This window comes from Callorhinus ursinus, unplaced genomic scaffold (genome assembly GCF_003265705.2).
Source record: "Callorhinus ursinus isolate GAN/ISIS: 27379988/994484 unplaced genomic scaffold, GSC_fseal_2.0 scaffold9, whole genome shotgun sequence".
Classification (NCBI taxonomy): domain Eukaryota; kingdom Metazoa; phylum Chordata; class Mammalia; order Carnivora; family Otariidae; genus Callorhinus; species Callorhinus ursinus.
This window is the reverse complement of record NW_027397071.1, coordinates 56,513,270-56,530,937: the sequence shown is the minus strand read 5'-3', so window position 1 is coordinate 56,530,937 and position 17,668 is coordinate 56,513,270. Positions and strand designations below refer to the sequence as shown.

At 49.9% G+C, this 17,668-nt stretch overlaps 1 protein-coding gene across 1 annotated transcript in view; it reads right to left on the bottom strand.

Moving 5' to 3' along the window:
• Positions 1 to 2,276: 2,276 nt before the first annotated feature.
• The window catches only part of PLPP3 (phospholipid phosphatase 3), an 83,241-nt gene continuing 67,849 nt past the window's right edge, over positions 2,277 to 17,668 (bottom strand). Inside the window, exons 5-6 of the mRNA XM_025871722.2 lie at positions 17,473 to 17,649; positions 2,277 to 4,194 (exon numbers count right to left, since the gene is read on the bottom strand). Coding sequence (XP_025727507.1) covers positions 4,069 to 4,194; positions 17,473 to 17,649 — 303 coding nt within the window. The 3' untranslated portion in view covers positions 2,277 to 4,068. The remainder of the gene's footprint in view (positions 4,195 to 17,472; positions 17,650 to 17,668) is intronic.

The following is a 17,668-nucleotide window of genomic DNA, read 5'->3' as shown; positions in this document are numbered from 1 at the left end:
CACTTGTCGTAGTTCTTAATTACGAATGTGTGTGATTATTTGATTTTATAAATTCTCCTTTAGCCTATAAACCTCTTAAAACTGAGATCCTGTTCCTTTAAACCACTATCCTACCTTCTGTGTTTGCTAGTGCTCAGTACACAGTAGGTAATGAATACTAGTTGACAAGTAATTGAAATGCTTTGGATCGGAATTCCAGAGTTGCCCGTACTATGGCATGGCTCCATTTTTCCTTAAGTCTCCGGGAAATCGGGTTATTTCTTCTTGAGACCAGTTGAGTCTATCAAGCGCTACTGGAAAGTTGTGATGGGAAGACTGGAGGATGAGCAGTATGGGGACACTTGGGGTTTGGTTTCCCAGTCCGTCCCCTAACTTGCTGTGTGTCCCCCTTCACCCCGCCCCCCCCCAGCAAGTCATTTTGCCTATCTGGACCTTTGTTCCCCTCGATTTGAAGGGAAAATTTGGATTCTGACCTCAAGGATCTTCCTGGCTGCATCCTGGAGCCCAGTGAAACATTTCTGCTTACAGGAAAATGCTGGGCAAGTGCTAAGCTAGTATCAGGGCCTGAGCGGGCTTGTCTAGAAGTGAAGAGCAGACTGACCTGGGTGGCAGGAGCTATGAGCCACATGGGCTTATTCCCATGGCCTGAAACCAAATGAAGTTTGCCTAGTTGGATTTTGAAATTGCTTGTGATCCATGGCTCCTTTTTTTCCTTCCATTTTCTCTTTTGAACAAGAATGTCTGTTATTCTACCCCTGTCCCATCACTGAATTTTGGGAACAGCCGACTTGTTTCACAGGCTCACATGGAGAGTGATTATGTCTCAGACTGGATTAAACCCAGAACCTCATCCTTATCCGACTTAGATGATTTCGTTTCAATAATGAGATCTGAGACTCTGAAGTTAAGATTAGGTAAGATTTTGGATCTGAGTTGATGCTGTAATGTGTTGAAACTCTGTGGAATGTTGGGTTCCGGTGAAAGTATTCTGCATGTGTGCTGGATGTGAACCTCTGGGGCCTGGAGGGTGAACTGTGGTAGGCAGCAGGACCCGCCCTCCCCACAAGATGTCCATTTTTGTTTTTGTTTTTGTTTTTTTACTTTTATTTATTTATCTGACAGAGAGACACAGTGAGAGAGGGAACACAAGCAGGGGGAGCGGGAGAGGGAGAAGCAGGCTTCCTGCTGCGCAGGGAGCCCAATGCGGGACTCGATCCCAGGACCTTGGGACCATGACCTGAGCCGAAGGCAGACGCTTAACGACTGAGCCACCCAGGCGCCGCGAGATGTCCATGCTCTAATCCCTGGGGCCTACGCATGTGCTATACAACATGCCAAGGAGGAATTAAGGAGCACAGGGACCGAAGGTTGTGAATCAGCTGACCTTAACACAGGTAGAGAATCCTCGGTTATCCAGGTAGGCCCAACATAATCACCAGGGCCCAAATGGGGGAGAGGTGGCAGAAGCGGAGAATCAGAGAGGCAGAGTGAGCAGGACGTGGCCCAATGCTACTGCCTTTGAAGATGGAGAAAGCAGGCCACAAACCAAGGATGCAGATGGTCTCGAGATGCTGGAAAAGACCAGGAAACAGCTTCTGCCCTAGAGCCTCCCAAACTGTCAGATACTAAAGTCTGTGCTGTTTTAAGCCACTACGTTTGTGGTAACTTGTTACAGCAGCAATAGGAAATGAACACAAGTCCCGGCCAGCAACTGACTCCTCCGGGATCTTAGACAAGTCATTTCATCTTTGCATTGCTACGTATTCCTCATTTCTCAAAATAAGAACAGCCAATGAAGGGGAGATTTCCAGCTTCCCGGCTTCTCCCAGGCTGGGCCGACACAGGGACAGAAAGCAAGGGCCAACTGCCATCCTCCCTGGAACGCCCTCCACCCTCCTTCCTTTGATGTATTAAGGGCTCCCTTGGGAGCCCCCCAAGCACACCTTATCTGGAGTACTGCTCCTTATCTGCCTTTGGGGGACCCACAGCTCCTCCCTCCTCGACAAAACCCCTTTAGAATACAAAAGCTCTTTAGAACTGCCTGAGACAGAGCAGAGCCAGAGCCTCGCTGGGCAAACAGGCTTTCAGAGATGAAAGAGCCGCCCAGACAGCCATGGCTATCCATGGCCACCATTTTTCCCACTGGAAGGATCGGTGGTGCCCTGAGGTGAGGAGGGCCCATTCAGAGACCTCAGATTGCCCGCAGTCCTCCTTCCTCCCACCACACACCTGACACAGCACATCCCTAGGAACATTCTAGGATTCCAACTCCTTCATTAGTTGTGTTATGAGCTTTTATTTAAAAAGCACATTTAATACAAGGATAGTTTCGCAGATACAAGTTTTCACTTTGTATTCTACAAAAGTCTTTGAATATTATTCTCTTTACAAAAAATGGGAACCTTACAAAAATACTGACACTTTAATGTTTTTATACAGTTTTCTCTAGTTGCAGTTATTTCTTTCATTGTAAAACAAGGTCTACCACGGAACTACGATATTTTAGTTGATATTAAAAAAAATTAACTCAATGCTTTTTTAAGCAGCTAATGTAAATAACACAGGTCGAGACACAGTTTATAATCATAGTGGATATAGCTACAATTGTTTCAGAAATAATATCTTACATAGTTAACTTTTAATGTTTTATACATTATTTATATAATATTTATATATAAAAATCATAGCTTGCTAGGAGTTGAAATGAAAGGACGACTTCTGTAGTGAGGATGTGCATGTGGTTGATCCATGTGGTTACATTTAGCCCTTTGAAAGGTCTGCATCCGCCATCGGAAAGCCTTTCTTCCTTCCTCCTTTCCTCAAAGGTTCAGTAGAAAGGATCCTTGTCTACTGCCTAGAGTGGGGCCTTGCTTAGAAGGACACTTATGGAGAGAGGATGAGAAAAACTCTACGGAGATTGAACCCATGTGTTCTGCCCAGCAGAACCTACCAAGAACTGCCCTAGAGATCAACCCCAAGACAATAGTGCTTTACACAGCTTAGCAAGAGCAGCCCCCACAGAGACCCTTGTCAGCTCCAAGATCTGGAAGGGTAGCCTGTCAGGCATGAGACCGTCTGCTACTCTGGCTCATTCTGACGTCGAGTAGCCAAAAAGTTGGTGGGTTTTTCATTCTTGCCCCTTCGCTCCCACGTCTCTTGTGCGTAAGGCTGCTTTCCATCAGCTGGTGGCAGAGCACGCCTTTGCTCTGTCGGGACCCTCCCAGGAAACCCTGGTGGGCACACAGCAAGGGCTTCAAGGGAGAAGCAGTGAGCGAAGCTAACTAAGTGTTACCGAGAGTGTGCGGGTGCTGGGTGACTGGTGAACACAACAGCGGCATCCCACAGCCGACGTCCCCCCATCACAGCATGATGCGGCCAGAGAAGACCAATGAGGGCCAGCACCCTCGATCTCTTCTGAAATTGTGCTATTTGTGAAATTCACTCATCCACAAAGAGTCTCCTAATCACTAAAGTGAGGGGCTGTGGTTGCTGGCCTGTGGGCCGGGGGCGTGAGGGCTGAGTCCTCAGGACGGGGAGCTTGGACTCAGGATCAGATCACCTGGCTTAGAAAACTTGCTCTTTCCTTGTATTTAACTTCCTGAATGGAAGTCACAGTACAGAATAGAGTGGTGTGGACAGAGAGAAACGAGAGGAGCCCCCCAATGGCTATTTTCTTGATTCAGTGCTATTTCTGGCATTGCGTGCTACAGAGTGAATTTGAGCTTCTCCCACAGGCCTGGGATTCCTCGGGTCACAAAGCTGACTGGCAGACTCTACGCAAATCATTTTAGTGTTTGTTCCAGAACAAGCCCGTGTTCACTAGAACATGAACACTTAAAACCAATTGCACATCCAGGATTTCGGCACTTGGTGTTAGTTTGCTGCTGTTTCCATATAGGTGAACGCTACCTATTTTGGAAGGCCACAAAGTAAGACTTTTTTTTTTCCTTTTTAAAATTGGTCGGGCAAAAACTTTTCCCTACATTCTACTGTCTGATGAGATTGGAGAGCAGCAAGAACTTGCTGTCAGCAGTCATTTTATAAAACAGCTCAGGAGGTGGGCGGCACCTACACCATGTTGTGGTGATTGTTCCTGTCAATAATGTCCACAGGTGAAAGAATTTCCTTCCGGAGAGCCGGGGGAGGCAGGGACAGTGTCGTCTTGGTCTTGAAGAGGTCGGACACAAAGAAAACCTAGAAGCACAAAATCAGACATCCAAATCAACAGCCGACATCTGGGGTCTGGGGATAGGCAAAGGGAAGGTCATAGGAGCATGGACTTTGGGAAAAGGGAACCCCAAAGCATAGATCTTTGACTAGGGAAGGATCACATAAAAATCATGTGTGTGTATACACACACACACACACACACACACACACACACACACACACACACACACACATATATATATTCCAACTTGTGTTATACAGATAGGGAAACTTGAGCCCAGGGAAGGACGGTGACATGCCCCAGGTTGCACAGCCGTGATAGGAGTAGAACTCATTTCTCTGGACTCTCAGTCCAGTGCTCCATATCCGAAACCCTACTTCCTTTATTTCTCAAGGCAAAAGAATAGCGATGAAAAATAAGTTCCTAAACAAGGAAGCAAGTTGTAATTAGGCACACTCATTAATCCACGATACTTTCCCTTTCCTCATAAAGAAATCTAGGGTGTGACCACAAGAGATCGGCGGACATGAATTCCTATCAGCAGGACTGGAGAAGGAAGCAGTTGTGACCACGTTTTCCTGAAACCCAGGGAGCTGAACAATTTGATGGGGGTGAAGAAGCCGGGGTTTTGTAGTTGAGGGAGTCAGCAACTAACCCGGAGGAGAGGTCAATGAAAACTCCTATCACTCCTTCCCAAAGTCCTTCCTCCTGGTGAGCATTAGACCTCACCCAATCTTTGAATCACTGAGGAACATTTACTGAACACCCAACCTACAAGGCTACGGGGATGGCTCGCACATATAGTTCCTGTCTCAATTAGCTGACGATGACAGATTCAAGAACTTGATGAGTTGGCAGAGTAAGAAAAATTTGTGCTTTGTATTAGATGGCAAAGTAAACATGCAGACATCCATTTGAGCCACTCAGCAACAGGAGTTTGTATTGAGTAAACCATAATAAGAGGCAGCTATCAGTCATCTCTTTTAATAGGAAACACATGGCAGAATGGAGACTAGAACACAATTCCAAATTTCCTTATGTCTAGCAGCTTTCTGGATTGAAAAGTCCTTGTCCCGCAGTGGGTCACACACTCACTAATAATGACGGTACTTTGACTTCATTCTGGACACAGCATAGGCTAGCAAGTGAAGTTCTTAATTTAATAAGACTTTGCCAACACCAAGGCTTGGAGAAGCCAAGGCCCGGCTGTAGTAGGGACTTGGATCACCTGTTGAACCAATTTCCAAAACGTCTTTTCTGTAGAAATACAGCAATCAACAAAAGGACCACAAAAATCACAGCAAGAAACTGGCAATGCTGGTTACTCAGGAGCTGAAGTGAATAGAAGACAAATGGGAAACAGAGACCTACCAGCCACTACAAAACCATGACACCTTTTACATTTTGTTCCCGTGCCATAGATCATCTACTCAAACATTTGCAGTCCAAGCTCTACTGAATATGCCATTTTACAAAGGAAAAAAAATTAAGCCTTCTGTCCCTTGCTTTTCCAAGGAGGTATAAACAGTGAAAGAACTGAGAGCCAAGGCAAGAAAAGATTGGTACCCAACCCTGCTGGGAGGTGCCAGGCCCCCGGCCGGGAATCCTTTATACACACTGCAGAAGAGGCTTTCAAGTGCTCCCGGGATAAGGAAATATTAATGAACATGACTGAAGTTAAACGTGGAGACAATTAAACTTTTCAAGTCTTGTCTGACAGGTGCAGAGCCAGTGTCCCCACCTCTACCTGGAAACCACCCTCCCCTTCCCCCTTAACTTTATATCGGAGGAAGGCGTTGATCAAGCCCTCCATGGCTGGCTCTCAGCTGCACTTATTCCTGCCCAGCATCTGGCCGCACCAAATAAGGGCTCTTACTGCTCTCGTTTCTCAGAGATCTTTCTCCCAGCTTCATCCCACCTGCCGAAGACAAATATAGCAGGGGACAGGCCCCCAGCCCCTAACAAACATCTTCCCTTCAAGATTCTGACACCACCTTAATCTATTGGCTTATTTCCCAGTTTAATTTTCTGAGCTCATATCTATTGCATATTAGGGTTTCCGTTTCCCAGCTGCAAGATAGGGATAATATCGAGGTTCAAGGCAATAATGTACTTGAGGAGACCTAAACCTGCGTCTGGAACATACTTCAATAAAAAACGTTCCTTTCTGTAATGCTCTGGGCCCCAAAGGAATGACCTAATGGGCCTTGAATAAGCCACGCTCCTCATGTGTCCCAAACCTTGCTTGTCAGCTTTTCTTCCTAGATGGGAGGCCTCTTGGGGATGGAATCCGGGCCCTAATGATCCTACATCACCCACAACACTTAGCATTGAGCCTTGCCCACACGAGGGGCTCAGTAGGTGTTTGTTGTTGAATTTCTAAACTCCTCTCTACTGGAAGCAAGCACTCTAGCCTTCGATCTTATCGGCACAGGCAAATCCCCCGGACTTGAGGGGAGCCCTGTGCTCATACCCTGCATGTGCGCGACTGGGCAGCGGGATGAAAAGTTGAGTGAGGTCCAGCAGAATCCCCCTTTCAGCATGAGCTTGAGCTCACACAAACACTTTTTTGGGATCATGAAACCCGATCCTATCAGGACTCAAAACAGGGCTCAGTCTTTCTAACACTTGAACAGCAGAACACAAAAAGGACTAGCAAAAGTGAAAACTTTGCTCGGAGGGCAGCTCCATTTCCTGCAGAAGGTGATCTCCACCCAAAAAGAAAACCCAGAGGCCCAGGCGGGGAAGGGTCTACTATACAAATGAGGTAGCTATCTGATGTCTAGGGGACTGCTCCCAGCCTGCAGCCCCGCGTCCACAGATTTCTGTGTAGGAAAGGGCACTGTAGATAATAAACAACAGTGTTGGCAAGCCAGACATCTATACCCTATGCAACAAGAACAGTTCTTGTTTGCACTGCCCAAAGCATTTGCCTTCAATTCCATTTCTCCGATTCTTCGCATTTTATAAACTGCTTTTTCACAATGAACACCTGCTCTGTGCCAAGCCCTGAGATTATAAAGATAAGTATACGTAAGAGTCCTTTGTCCTCCAAAAGCTCACAGGGCAATGAGGAAGAGATCCAGGCAAACAGACAGACAGCTACAATGCAGTGTTAAAGATCATGATAGAGGGAAGTCAGGGTGTTCAAGCAGCCCAGAGAACGTGGCATCTAACCCAGACTGAAGGGGACGGGAGGGGGCTTTAGAAGGCTTCCCCCAAAGGAGGTCTATTAGATGAGCTCAATAAAGGTAAGTGGGAGTTAGCCAGGTGCTGAATGCCAGGAATATTGTTCTAGGCAGAGGGGCACAGGAGTGAGGGAGGACAGCACGTTCAGGAGCTGCAGGAAGGAAGCTCAGTCTGGCTTTGGCCAAGCAGTCCGTAAGGCTGGAGAGGAGAGAGCCAGATCTTGAGAAGCCTCCCAGGACACGTTAAGGAATTCGGACCTTACCCTCATGGGCCTCAGGAACCCCTGTCAAGGCTGTCGCAGGGAAGCAGCCTGTTGAGAAGACCGTATCTAAGAGGCAGAGGGAGTCTAAAAGAGAGCGGGAAACCTGAAGGCAAGGGCGCCAGGTAGGACCTGCAGCATCTAGGGGAGGGTGAGTCCATGGCCTGGCTCTAGCACAAGGGAAGACAACACAGATTTCTGAACCACTGAGAACGGACTGCGGTTGACAGAGGTGCTGTGTATGTGTGTAGGTGGTTATGTGTGCAGGGGAGGCGATGCTTTCCTTTCCAGTTCTGCATTTAACTCTAGAAATCTGTGCACTTGTTCCCACCAAAACTCTTGGGTAACCACACCCAGGGAAGAAAATTCTAGCTCTGCTTTCCTCTGCCTTCTAATATTTGGGGTCCCCCTAGCAGAATCGAGGACCCAAGCCCTCAGGACAGCGGAGTCGTTCGACCGAGAGCAAGACTACACGCAAACAAGGCAATTCTAGGCGAGAAATCCCATTCACGGTTATGAGGTTAGAAACATACAGACAGTCTCCTTGCAAATGGTGACTAACCTTACTGGACCATTGTGTACTGGCAACCAGCTTTGCCCACTAGAGCAAGACAGACTGGTCTTCAAATCCAAGCTTTACCATTTTTAGTAAAATACCTAAATGAGGGACACAGTACCCACCTCCGAGCATTCCTCTAAGGATGTGCTGTAACAAAAGGCACAAGCCTGACAACGTGCCTGGGGCCCAGTGAGAGGTTAAGAAATGGGATCCACTGTCACTGGCTTGTGCGTTCAGTGCCTACCTATACAAAGTCCCTTCTCTTCTCCCGCCCCTTGTGGGGGAAGGCAAGAAACAAGGGAAGGAGCTAGAAAAAAGGAAAAGTACAGAGAAGAGGAAAGAAGAATGATTCAGAATTATAAGCCAACAGGTAGAAGTCAAGCCAGACAGGAAGACCATATGCAGGTGGGAGTTTTCCACAAGACAGATAGAATCTGATCTTGAAGTCCTGTAATTTCTGAGGCTATTTCGGGGAATGAGTCAGCACAATCAAAAAGGAAGATGCCTCTGATATCCTGTCGCCGGCACTCTCTGGCTCGAGACACCAGCCCCCTGGAGCCCACACAGTCCAGCGCTGCTGGGGTGCTGCCTGGCTGGAGCTCACCAAGAACCAAGCCAGCCAGGAACAAGCATTCTGGTCTGTCGCCAGGTTTCCACTCCTGTTGCTGGGAATGGCCAACTCAGCGAATTCTGAGGGTCATGTTGTTAAGGGTAGATTATGATGACAAAATTGTTCTTTACATGTTTCTGGAGTCCTTGAGTGCGTCAACTTCTGAGAATGCGTAAGTGAACGCCTTGAAAAGAGGAATCGCATCCTCATACATTGAGATTTTTATAAGCACCCCCCCCCCCCACTCCGAGCTTAGATGCCAGCACAGGGTGGATAAATATAAAAGGCGAAGAATGTTGGAATCCTACAACCAGAAGAAAATGGCAAGTTGTCCATTCTGGTATTTCTCAGAGTGTCACCCTCAGATCATCTATTTCAGAATCAGCTGGGGGCCTCTTGATAGAGCAGCGGCCTGGACCCACCCGAGACCTACTAGAAGTGTGGCCTGGAGTCTGCCTTCAATAGCCCTCAGACTCAAGTGAGGAGAACCATCAGTGGCCACTACGTGCACATGAACAGATGGGCTCAAATCCTACATCTGCTATTTAATGGCTAAACGTCTTACACATCTTGTCATTGCTTTGAGAGCAGCTCCTTTATCTGTACCCTGGATTTCGTGATACCTTCCTCAAGCTGCCCGTATTTTCTCTTTGCTACCCACACAACTTTCGATGACCTTCCGTCTTAGCCCTAGGCATAGGCTTTCAGGCATAATGCTACACGGTATTTCCATTTTAGACTATGACCTACTCAAGCCCATGAATTACTCAGAGCCCAGCAACTGTAGCCCTCAATAAATTCGAATCCACCCCACGTGAGGATAGAGACCATGTGCTGGTTTGGTTTTTTTTTTTTAGGATTTTATTTTTAAGTAATCTCTACCCAACATGGGGCTTGAACCTACAACCCCGAGATTTAAGAGTCACATGCTCCACCGACTGAGCCAGCCAGGCGCCCCTGTGCTGCTGCTTTTGCAGACATCCCCATGCCTTGGCACCTGGATTTCCTTTTGGCATCCTGCTCTATCATAATAAACAAACTCATAGATTAAAGGAATCGTTTTCTTTGCAGGAGAAAGCCTTGGGACCTGGCTCAACCTCACGCCCTAAGTGTAAGTGCTGTCTAAAGAAAAGCCATCCTTGGCAGCCCTGTCTTTTGACTAAATGAGAGTGACCCAGTTGCAATCATCACTTTTTGACCTCAAAAAGGGCCTCCAGTGGCTTTTGGTACTGGGAACTTGCCAGCGTCTCTGTTGAATGATTTCCTGGTCTATCTGCGGGGGAACTTGACAGGGTGGAAAGAGTGTCACGCTCGGAGTCAGACAGCAGGATCTGGTCCCCAAACTGCTCCTGCTGTGTCACCCAGGCCAAGCCACACTCTTGTCGGGGCTTGAATTTATCCAAAGCAAAGAGGTCTGTGACTTCAGCTGATGGATCTGCCTTGTACTTGTGTGCAAACATTATTTAAAAATTCACCGTCGCATGATTATTGTCAGGCTTCCATGGAAGAATTTATGTGAAAACACTTTCTACCCATAAAGGGTCATTCATATGCTGCCTCAGTTACCATGGTTCACGGCCATCCTTGCTACTGAGGGATGTGGAGGAAGTTAGTCCCACAAAAATAAGGAGGGCTCGGAGCAGGAGAGTAGAGACGGTGGGTGCCGTTCTGGAGGAGGAGAGGGATCTGTGGCTGCCCAGGGGCCTTCCAGGAAGGCACCTCTAGGTTATGATGAGGGAGGGTTTCCGGGAAGGGGGTGCACCGGGTGGACAGCTCTGCTAGTTGGACGCTCGATCCAGCAGGAGCCGGGGTTCAGGAACACCACACAGAGACACGTGACAGAGGCTGGGAAGAGGCAGGGGCCCTCCCTTCCAGAAGTCCTACCTTTTGAGGTTTTCTAGGATCAGAAGACACACCGGATTCTTGCTGTTCTCATCCAACCCTGTGTCCCTGCAACATTCCTTCTGTGTGAAATGCCTTTCCTTCTCCTTTGTAGCTCATAGAAAATGTCCCCTCGTCAAGGTTCCGTCTCCTCGACAAATTCTCTCTAGCCTTCCAACACCCCCACGAAGAACTGACTATCCCCTCTTGTGTGTGCCTGCTGTCCTCACCAGATCAGTGTTCTTTAACCTGCACGTCACAAGTCATTAGTTCGTAAGTTACAAAATCCATTGACTGGGTGGTCACTACCAGCATCTTTAAAGGTTGAATAAAAAAATATTAGAATGCATCACACACAGTAAGGGTAAGTCTTATCTGGTGAAATGTTTCAGTTACGTGTGGGTGCCTCTATTGGGTTATGATGGAAAATGTTCTTATCATGGATCATGGTCAAGTCTGGGGAAGCTCCTGCATGAAAGCTCTTTAAGGACCAACTCTTCTTAGCTCCAAATCTTTAAGACAAAATAGAGTACTTCCCCATGACACACATTACACCTGTGTTGCACGAGCATCTTTTATTCATTGAATCCTCAATCCAAAGATCGTGGGAGGTATGACCCTCCACACGTCACACAGTGGCCGAGAGGAAGTGACATGCACAATATGCCTAATTAGCAGATGGCTAGTGAGACTCCCCTTTTGGAGCCTCCGCCTCATCACTCAACCCGTTCATCTCAGCGGTGCAATGAGAAAGGAGATTTGAGAAGGACACTGCAGAGGGTGGAGGATACAGTCATCATCTGTTGGGGCCAAAGCTTGTCTCCTCCTTAGCTTCCTTTTCTCAGGCATATCCACGGTCCTGGCACCCCTACCCACCTGAGAAGGCAAGGTCTCAGCCCCAGGGCCTACTGGGCAAAGAGCTAGACTCTTGCTGGGCCAGAAGAGACCTACAAGGTCATTTCATCCATTTCCCTGTGCCCAGGCAGCAGTGGGATAAATCCAGTGCACACAGATGGGAATCTTCCATTAGAGAGGGAGATCTCACAGATTCCTGGCATAGACCAAGCATGTTTGGAGTTCACGGTCGTAGTCCTGTGAGAGAGAATTAAGAGGGCCGGGATCTGGTCCCAACTCTGCCCTGTGTGTCCTCGAGCGTATCACATCCTCTCTGCACCCATTTCCTCTCTAGGGGTGTCACCACGGAGCTCTTCTTCACACTCCTATTCTGCTTGTCTCTTCTCCCAAGGTCACCTCACTGGGGCAGAGACAAAGAACACCCTCGCCCTTGCCTACATCCTGGAGGAAGACAGCAGCACACAGAAGAGCAACTGTTAGCGGGGCTACACCCCCAGGGAAGAGGAAAACCAGGAAAGCCTCTGCTGTGTGTTTATGACATTCGGGCGCAGCTGCTTCCTCTGCCGACCCAATGGCAATGGCGGCCTGGCCCTGCCCTGCCCCGTAATTTGCCATCTGCCAGAGGGTCAGGGAGGAGGTGACCAGATAGGCAAGTTGTCACCAGACAGGAAATGAACTGATGTTTGTTGCCTTGTCTAAGTCCCTGGGTTACTCCAGGCGTGGGTCTGGTAAGCTCAGCTGTAGAGCTCCTGTATTGGTAGGGCTGACTCCGTGTGTGTGTGTGTGGGGGGGGGTTCTCAGTGGTTCTCAGTGCTGGTGAGAGAGAGAGAGAGAGAGAGAGAGAGAGAGAGAGAGAGAGGATGGCCATCTATGAGTCTGGGTGCTACTGGGTCTATCCATGTGCCACTGGGTCTCCCTACCTCCGTTCACATGTATGAAGAAGTACATCAGTGCACAGGCCTATCCAACCCTACGTGCCCACGTTTCTGTTCAGTCCCTGATTGCCACCACAGAGGCTTTCTGTTTGTGATGAGTGCCATCATCTTTCCTCTCTGGAAAGGGTTCAGCGAGTGAGCAGTTGCGGGGAGGAAACTGAATGGGTTCCTGCTTGGCACGTGGTTTTTGTCTAGACATATCTGCTTGCTGGGACAGGACTTACTCTCCACAGACATGGGTGAAAGTGCTAAGCTGTCATGGCCTGTTGCCTGAGGCTCTGCAGTGACTCAGCCAACATTCTAGGGTGATGCACTGCACCCACCGGGGACTTAGAGACAAGTCCCGATCCCCGTGTAGAGGTCCCCTTCATGGGCACTGCAGGGAGATGGTTCCATCTGAGAAGGGAGGTCGAGCTTAGTTGCTACAAAGTCAGCCACACCTTTGAACTTCTGTGGGAGAAGGTCACAGAGCTACGGGGCCTGCAACACCCATTCGCCGGATAAGGAAACTAGGCTCAGAGGGGAAGTGTCTGGCCTGAGGTCACAAGCTCATTCATCACTCATTCTTCAACCAAGGCTCAGCAAGCGCCTATCGTGCCGGCCACTGCACTAAGCCTGAGAAGGAATCAGCAGAAGGTGAAGCCATGGGTTCTGCTATTAAGACACTGGCCGTCTAGCTGGGGACATGGACATCTGGGCCGTCAACCACAATAAAACCAGGCTGAAGGCCACAGCAGGAAGACCATGCAAAGGGCCATGGGAGCAGGAGGAGAAAGCCAGACAATTCTGTCTTCAGGGAAGAGGGAGGGGGAGGTGTGGCAGGTGAACAATGGCCCCCGAAGATGTCTGTGTCCTAATCCCCAGGACCTGCCACTATGTCACCTTCCATGGCCAAACAGACTTGCAGATGCGATGAAGTTAAAGACCTCAAGATGGGCAGATTCTCCTGGATTCACTGGACAGACCCAATGAGTCACCAGAGCCCTAAGAGGGAGGCAGAGAGTTGGAACCTCAGAAGATGTGGTGATGGAAGCAGAGGCCAGAGAAAATGAAGGAAAGATCTGAAGAGGGAGGAAGGCGCCATTGGCTAAAGAATGCAGGTAGCCTCCAGAAGCTGGAAAAGTCAAGGAAACAAATTCTCCCTCGAGCCTCCAGAAGGAACACAGCCTGCCAACACCTTAATCTTAGCCCGGTGAGACCTATTTTGTAATTCCAAACTCAAGAACTGCAAGAAAGTAAATCTGTGTTGTTTTAAGCCACTAGGCTGGAGGTAATTTGTTGCAGGAACAACATGGGAAACACAGAAGGTTCCACCAGCGATGGGGTGAAACCGAAGCCATGCTCCATCAAAGGGAGACCGCCATCTAAAACAGGAGTCAGGGTGTGGGAAATGTTGAGAAGTCTGGTGTGCTTGGAGGTGAGGCGTGTAGAGAGGAGGAGACCAGGCCCTGGGGTCTCACAGCACTGGCTCTGTCGACCACCTGCGGACAACCCTGTCTTCTCCACCCTCTCTGTGGTATGACATCCTTCGCGTCCCTTCCTCGTCTCTTTAGAGAGGATGATCACGGGTACAGGGTAGAATGGGACTTTCAGGGGACTGAGGATGATCTGTGAAAAGCACTTATCATCATGGCCAGCACACGGAGCTCTCAATACATGTTTGCAAATGTTACTTCTCTGTTAAGGTGATGGGGAGTCCAGGGAAGCCCGCTCAGATGATCAGGCAGAGGGGGAAATGGATTCTGGGGTTCTTGGCACCCGGGCAGTGGCCCTGTACCACCCTGTGCTACCTCTTCCAGCTGCTCCTCACCAACCCCAGGAGATGCTCCTGTGCTCTGTGTTTCAAGATCCACTCCATACAGCCACATTCAGAGAGGAGTGCTTGGCTTTTCCTGGGATTCGCTGGGACAGCCAGCCCTGGTTCTTGAGGGGAAGTTTCTGCCACAAGACACAAATAGAGGAGAGGCCACGGGCTCTGGCCTAGGCCACGAACGCCACCACTGCACAGCTCCAGGAGAGCACTGAGGCACTGTGCCACCTGTGGGGCCACGGCCCACCACCTGGCCCCTCCCCCGGCGAACACAGGGTGCTCTCATGGCCTCTGGGTTGCCCAGACCCATTTCCAGCTCGGGCCGGGGTTGAGCTTTGCATGTCTTCCTCACACTCAAAGCCAGGATGACAGCTCTTGTGATGGGCAATCACCCACTGCCTTCTCTCCTCCATGCTGAGCACTCTTGAGCTCTTGGGCTGACTAGCCACCGCGTCTTGCCCTGGCCTCTCTGATGGTGTCTGTGAAGGGGATCGCTCCGTGTTGTGATGCCAAGCCTGTCAGGACCACAAGCTCCTGAGTACTAGGCCAGCTGTTAGGCATTTGGAGAAAAATAGTAAATAAGACCAAACCCCTGCCCTCATGTGTCCACAGCTAAGTAGGCCAAAAACAGGGAAAGGTATTTGTCAACCCTTTCCAAACCATCTTTATATTGTCAAACAGGCTTTTAAACTTGAAGCAATGGGGGTTCCTGGGTGGTTCAGTCAGTTAAGTGTCTGACTTCGGCTCAGGTCATGATCCCAGGGTCCTGGCACACATCAGCCCCACACTGGGCTCCCTGCTCAGCAGGGAATCTGCTTCTCCCTCACCCTCTACCGCTCCCCCCGCTTGTGCTCTCTCTCTCTCTCTCTCTCTCTGTGTGTCAAATAAATATATAAAATCTTAACTTAAAACAAACAAACAAAAACCCAAAAAACTCAAAAGCAATGACCAGATCAGCCCAAAGGGTAGGGAAGGGCCCTGTGACACCCTTAAATGATGCTCTTTAGGCAGTTGTCTATGCTGTTCTGCCTCAGGTTAACCCTGGCTGGCCCTCAGCTCCAGCGACTACCCTTCCTTGCCCAGTGCACAGGGCAAAGCTCTGGAGTCAGGGGTCATGTGAGGACAGCCGTTGACCAGTTCTGACCTTGGATGCCTTGGCTCATCTCTCTAGAGTCTCAGTTACCTCGTCTGTAAAATGGCTCCGTGTGTCTAAAAGGATCCAGTAGGTAAACGATCTAAAATGGTGCCAGCACCGAGTCGGGGCTTTACAAACGCTAGGACCAAATTCCTATCCTGAGCTACAGTCAGCCAGAGCCAAACAGGATGGAAGTCAGACCCCTCGCTTCCCTCCTTGAAAACAAACCGGGTCCTCCCGGACACTGTCTCACTGCACACGGAGAGTGCTCTGGGATATGCAAGAGGACGGTTACGAAGGACTCCCTGCACCTCTTCAAGTTGGGGGTGCAGGAGACTAACGAAGGCAGCATAGCACAGAGAGGGGAACACAGCAGCGGGCCAGGGGGCCGACGGCCTGCCGAGAGCACAGCTCAGAAGGGCCCAGTCCGCAAAGGGTGACCTCTCCCTGCAAACACCGGACTCCTGCTGTCACCAGTGACAGCTGCCCCCATGAACGGTTTGCTCCCACAATTTCGCTCCCCCCTGGCCTTGACTGGAACAAAAAGAAGAAGAAGAAGAAAGAAAGAAAGAAATGAATAAAGCCATCGAAACAGGCAGTCCCTTGGCAAGAAGCTCCAGACGCGACCTTCTCCGTGGCGCCCGCTCGGACGGCCCTGGCCCCCGGCCCCCTCCCTTGCCTCCGCAGCCCGCACCCAGCCCCGGCCATGCTCTGTGTTCCAAGTGCTGTGCTGGCCGGCCATGCGAGCAACCAGACTGGGATGTCCTCGGGAGCAAGGGCCCTGCCTTACTCATCCCTCCGCCTTCAAAAGAATGTCTCTTGCAGTGTTCTCAAGGAAGACAGCCACCCATTGATTCTCGCTTTTTGTTGATTAAAACACACATTTACTTACTCTGAGCTAGACTGCCTGAGAGGCGCTGGTGAGACAGGGAGAGCAACACGTACGTCACCTATGGTCCCTGTCCCCGGGGGAACTTTACAGTCTCAAGGGAGACACACATCTGCTACGTCAGCACAGGGTGACAAATGCCATTAGAAGGAGTGCGAGAGGCTATCGTTGGGAGACATGGGGCCGCAGTTAGGCTTAGAAGGGAGGAAAGGCCGAGGGTGCGTCTAGATCTCTGGATTGTTCAGGAGTCCTATAGTCAGTGGGACAAGGATTAAACAAACAACACAGCCCGTGTGTGCGGTGCCTAAACATCCAGCCATTACTGTGCTCTGGGATTCCCACGGGCCTGGCGTGAGCTCCCCTGAGTGGGGCCCAGGGAGGCACAGGATCAGAGCAGGTGCTCCTCACGGTTGCTGAATAAGCCCCTCGGAACTTTTCACAGGCAAGTAGAACAGAGATTCTTGAGGGGATGGAGGCTCAGGGAGGTGAGATGCCTTATGCCGCACTCACTGAGAGTCAGGGATGAAGTGTGAGAAAAGGGTAACCCGGTTGCCTGGGGCAAATGAGAACCTGGCCCATCCCAGAGCCATTCTCTGGGCCCTTCTCCTGATGGACAAGGCCCTTCGGGCTAGCCAGGGGATGGCTTAGCCTTGACCTAAGCCCCTCTTTTCTAGCCAACACCAGGTTTAGAGTCTGACCAAGTCACCCTAAGGGTCACAGTGGTTAGGGTAGAAGTTTCCCAAGAAGCCGAGTTCTAGAGAATTTAAGTGTCCACCAAAGCAGCATGTGAGCACCAGATGAGTCAGGGACCCAGACTCCGCTAGTCACTTGACATGTGACCTGGGGCAAGCTACTTCCCCTCTCAAACCCTACATGTCCTCATCAGTAAAGTGAGCAAGGTGGACATCTAAGAACTCTTCCAGCTGCAATGTTTTATGAGCCGTGATTAGAGAGAAGAGGACTTTCAGATTCTGAAGGAAAACTCACAGGCTGGACGGAAACAGAAAGTACTGTCCTTTTACTGAAGGGGCCCTGGGGTGGGGTGACCTCTGATACACCGGGCAGAGGAAAGGATCGAGAGCTCGCTAGCTTTGGTTGCTGAGCTGGAAACATGGAACAAGCAAGCCATCCAGGGTGTCCGGGGCTTTGCTTGTGGACTGAGAACAAGATGCTACTCACTATGCAGCAGGCCACCAGGGCTCCTTGAGCAAATCCTGCCAGCACATCACTGGGATGGTGCTTGTGGTCGGACACACGCGACAGTCCCGTGTAGAAGGCCATCATGATCAGGGTGAACTGCAGGAGGGGCCGGAGCAGGCGGGCCCCTCGCCAAGTGAAGCGGGCCTGCAGGTACAGCTGGAGAGAGGAGAGAAAA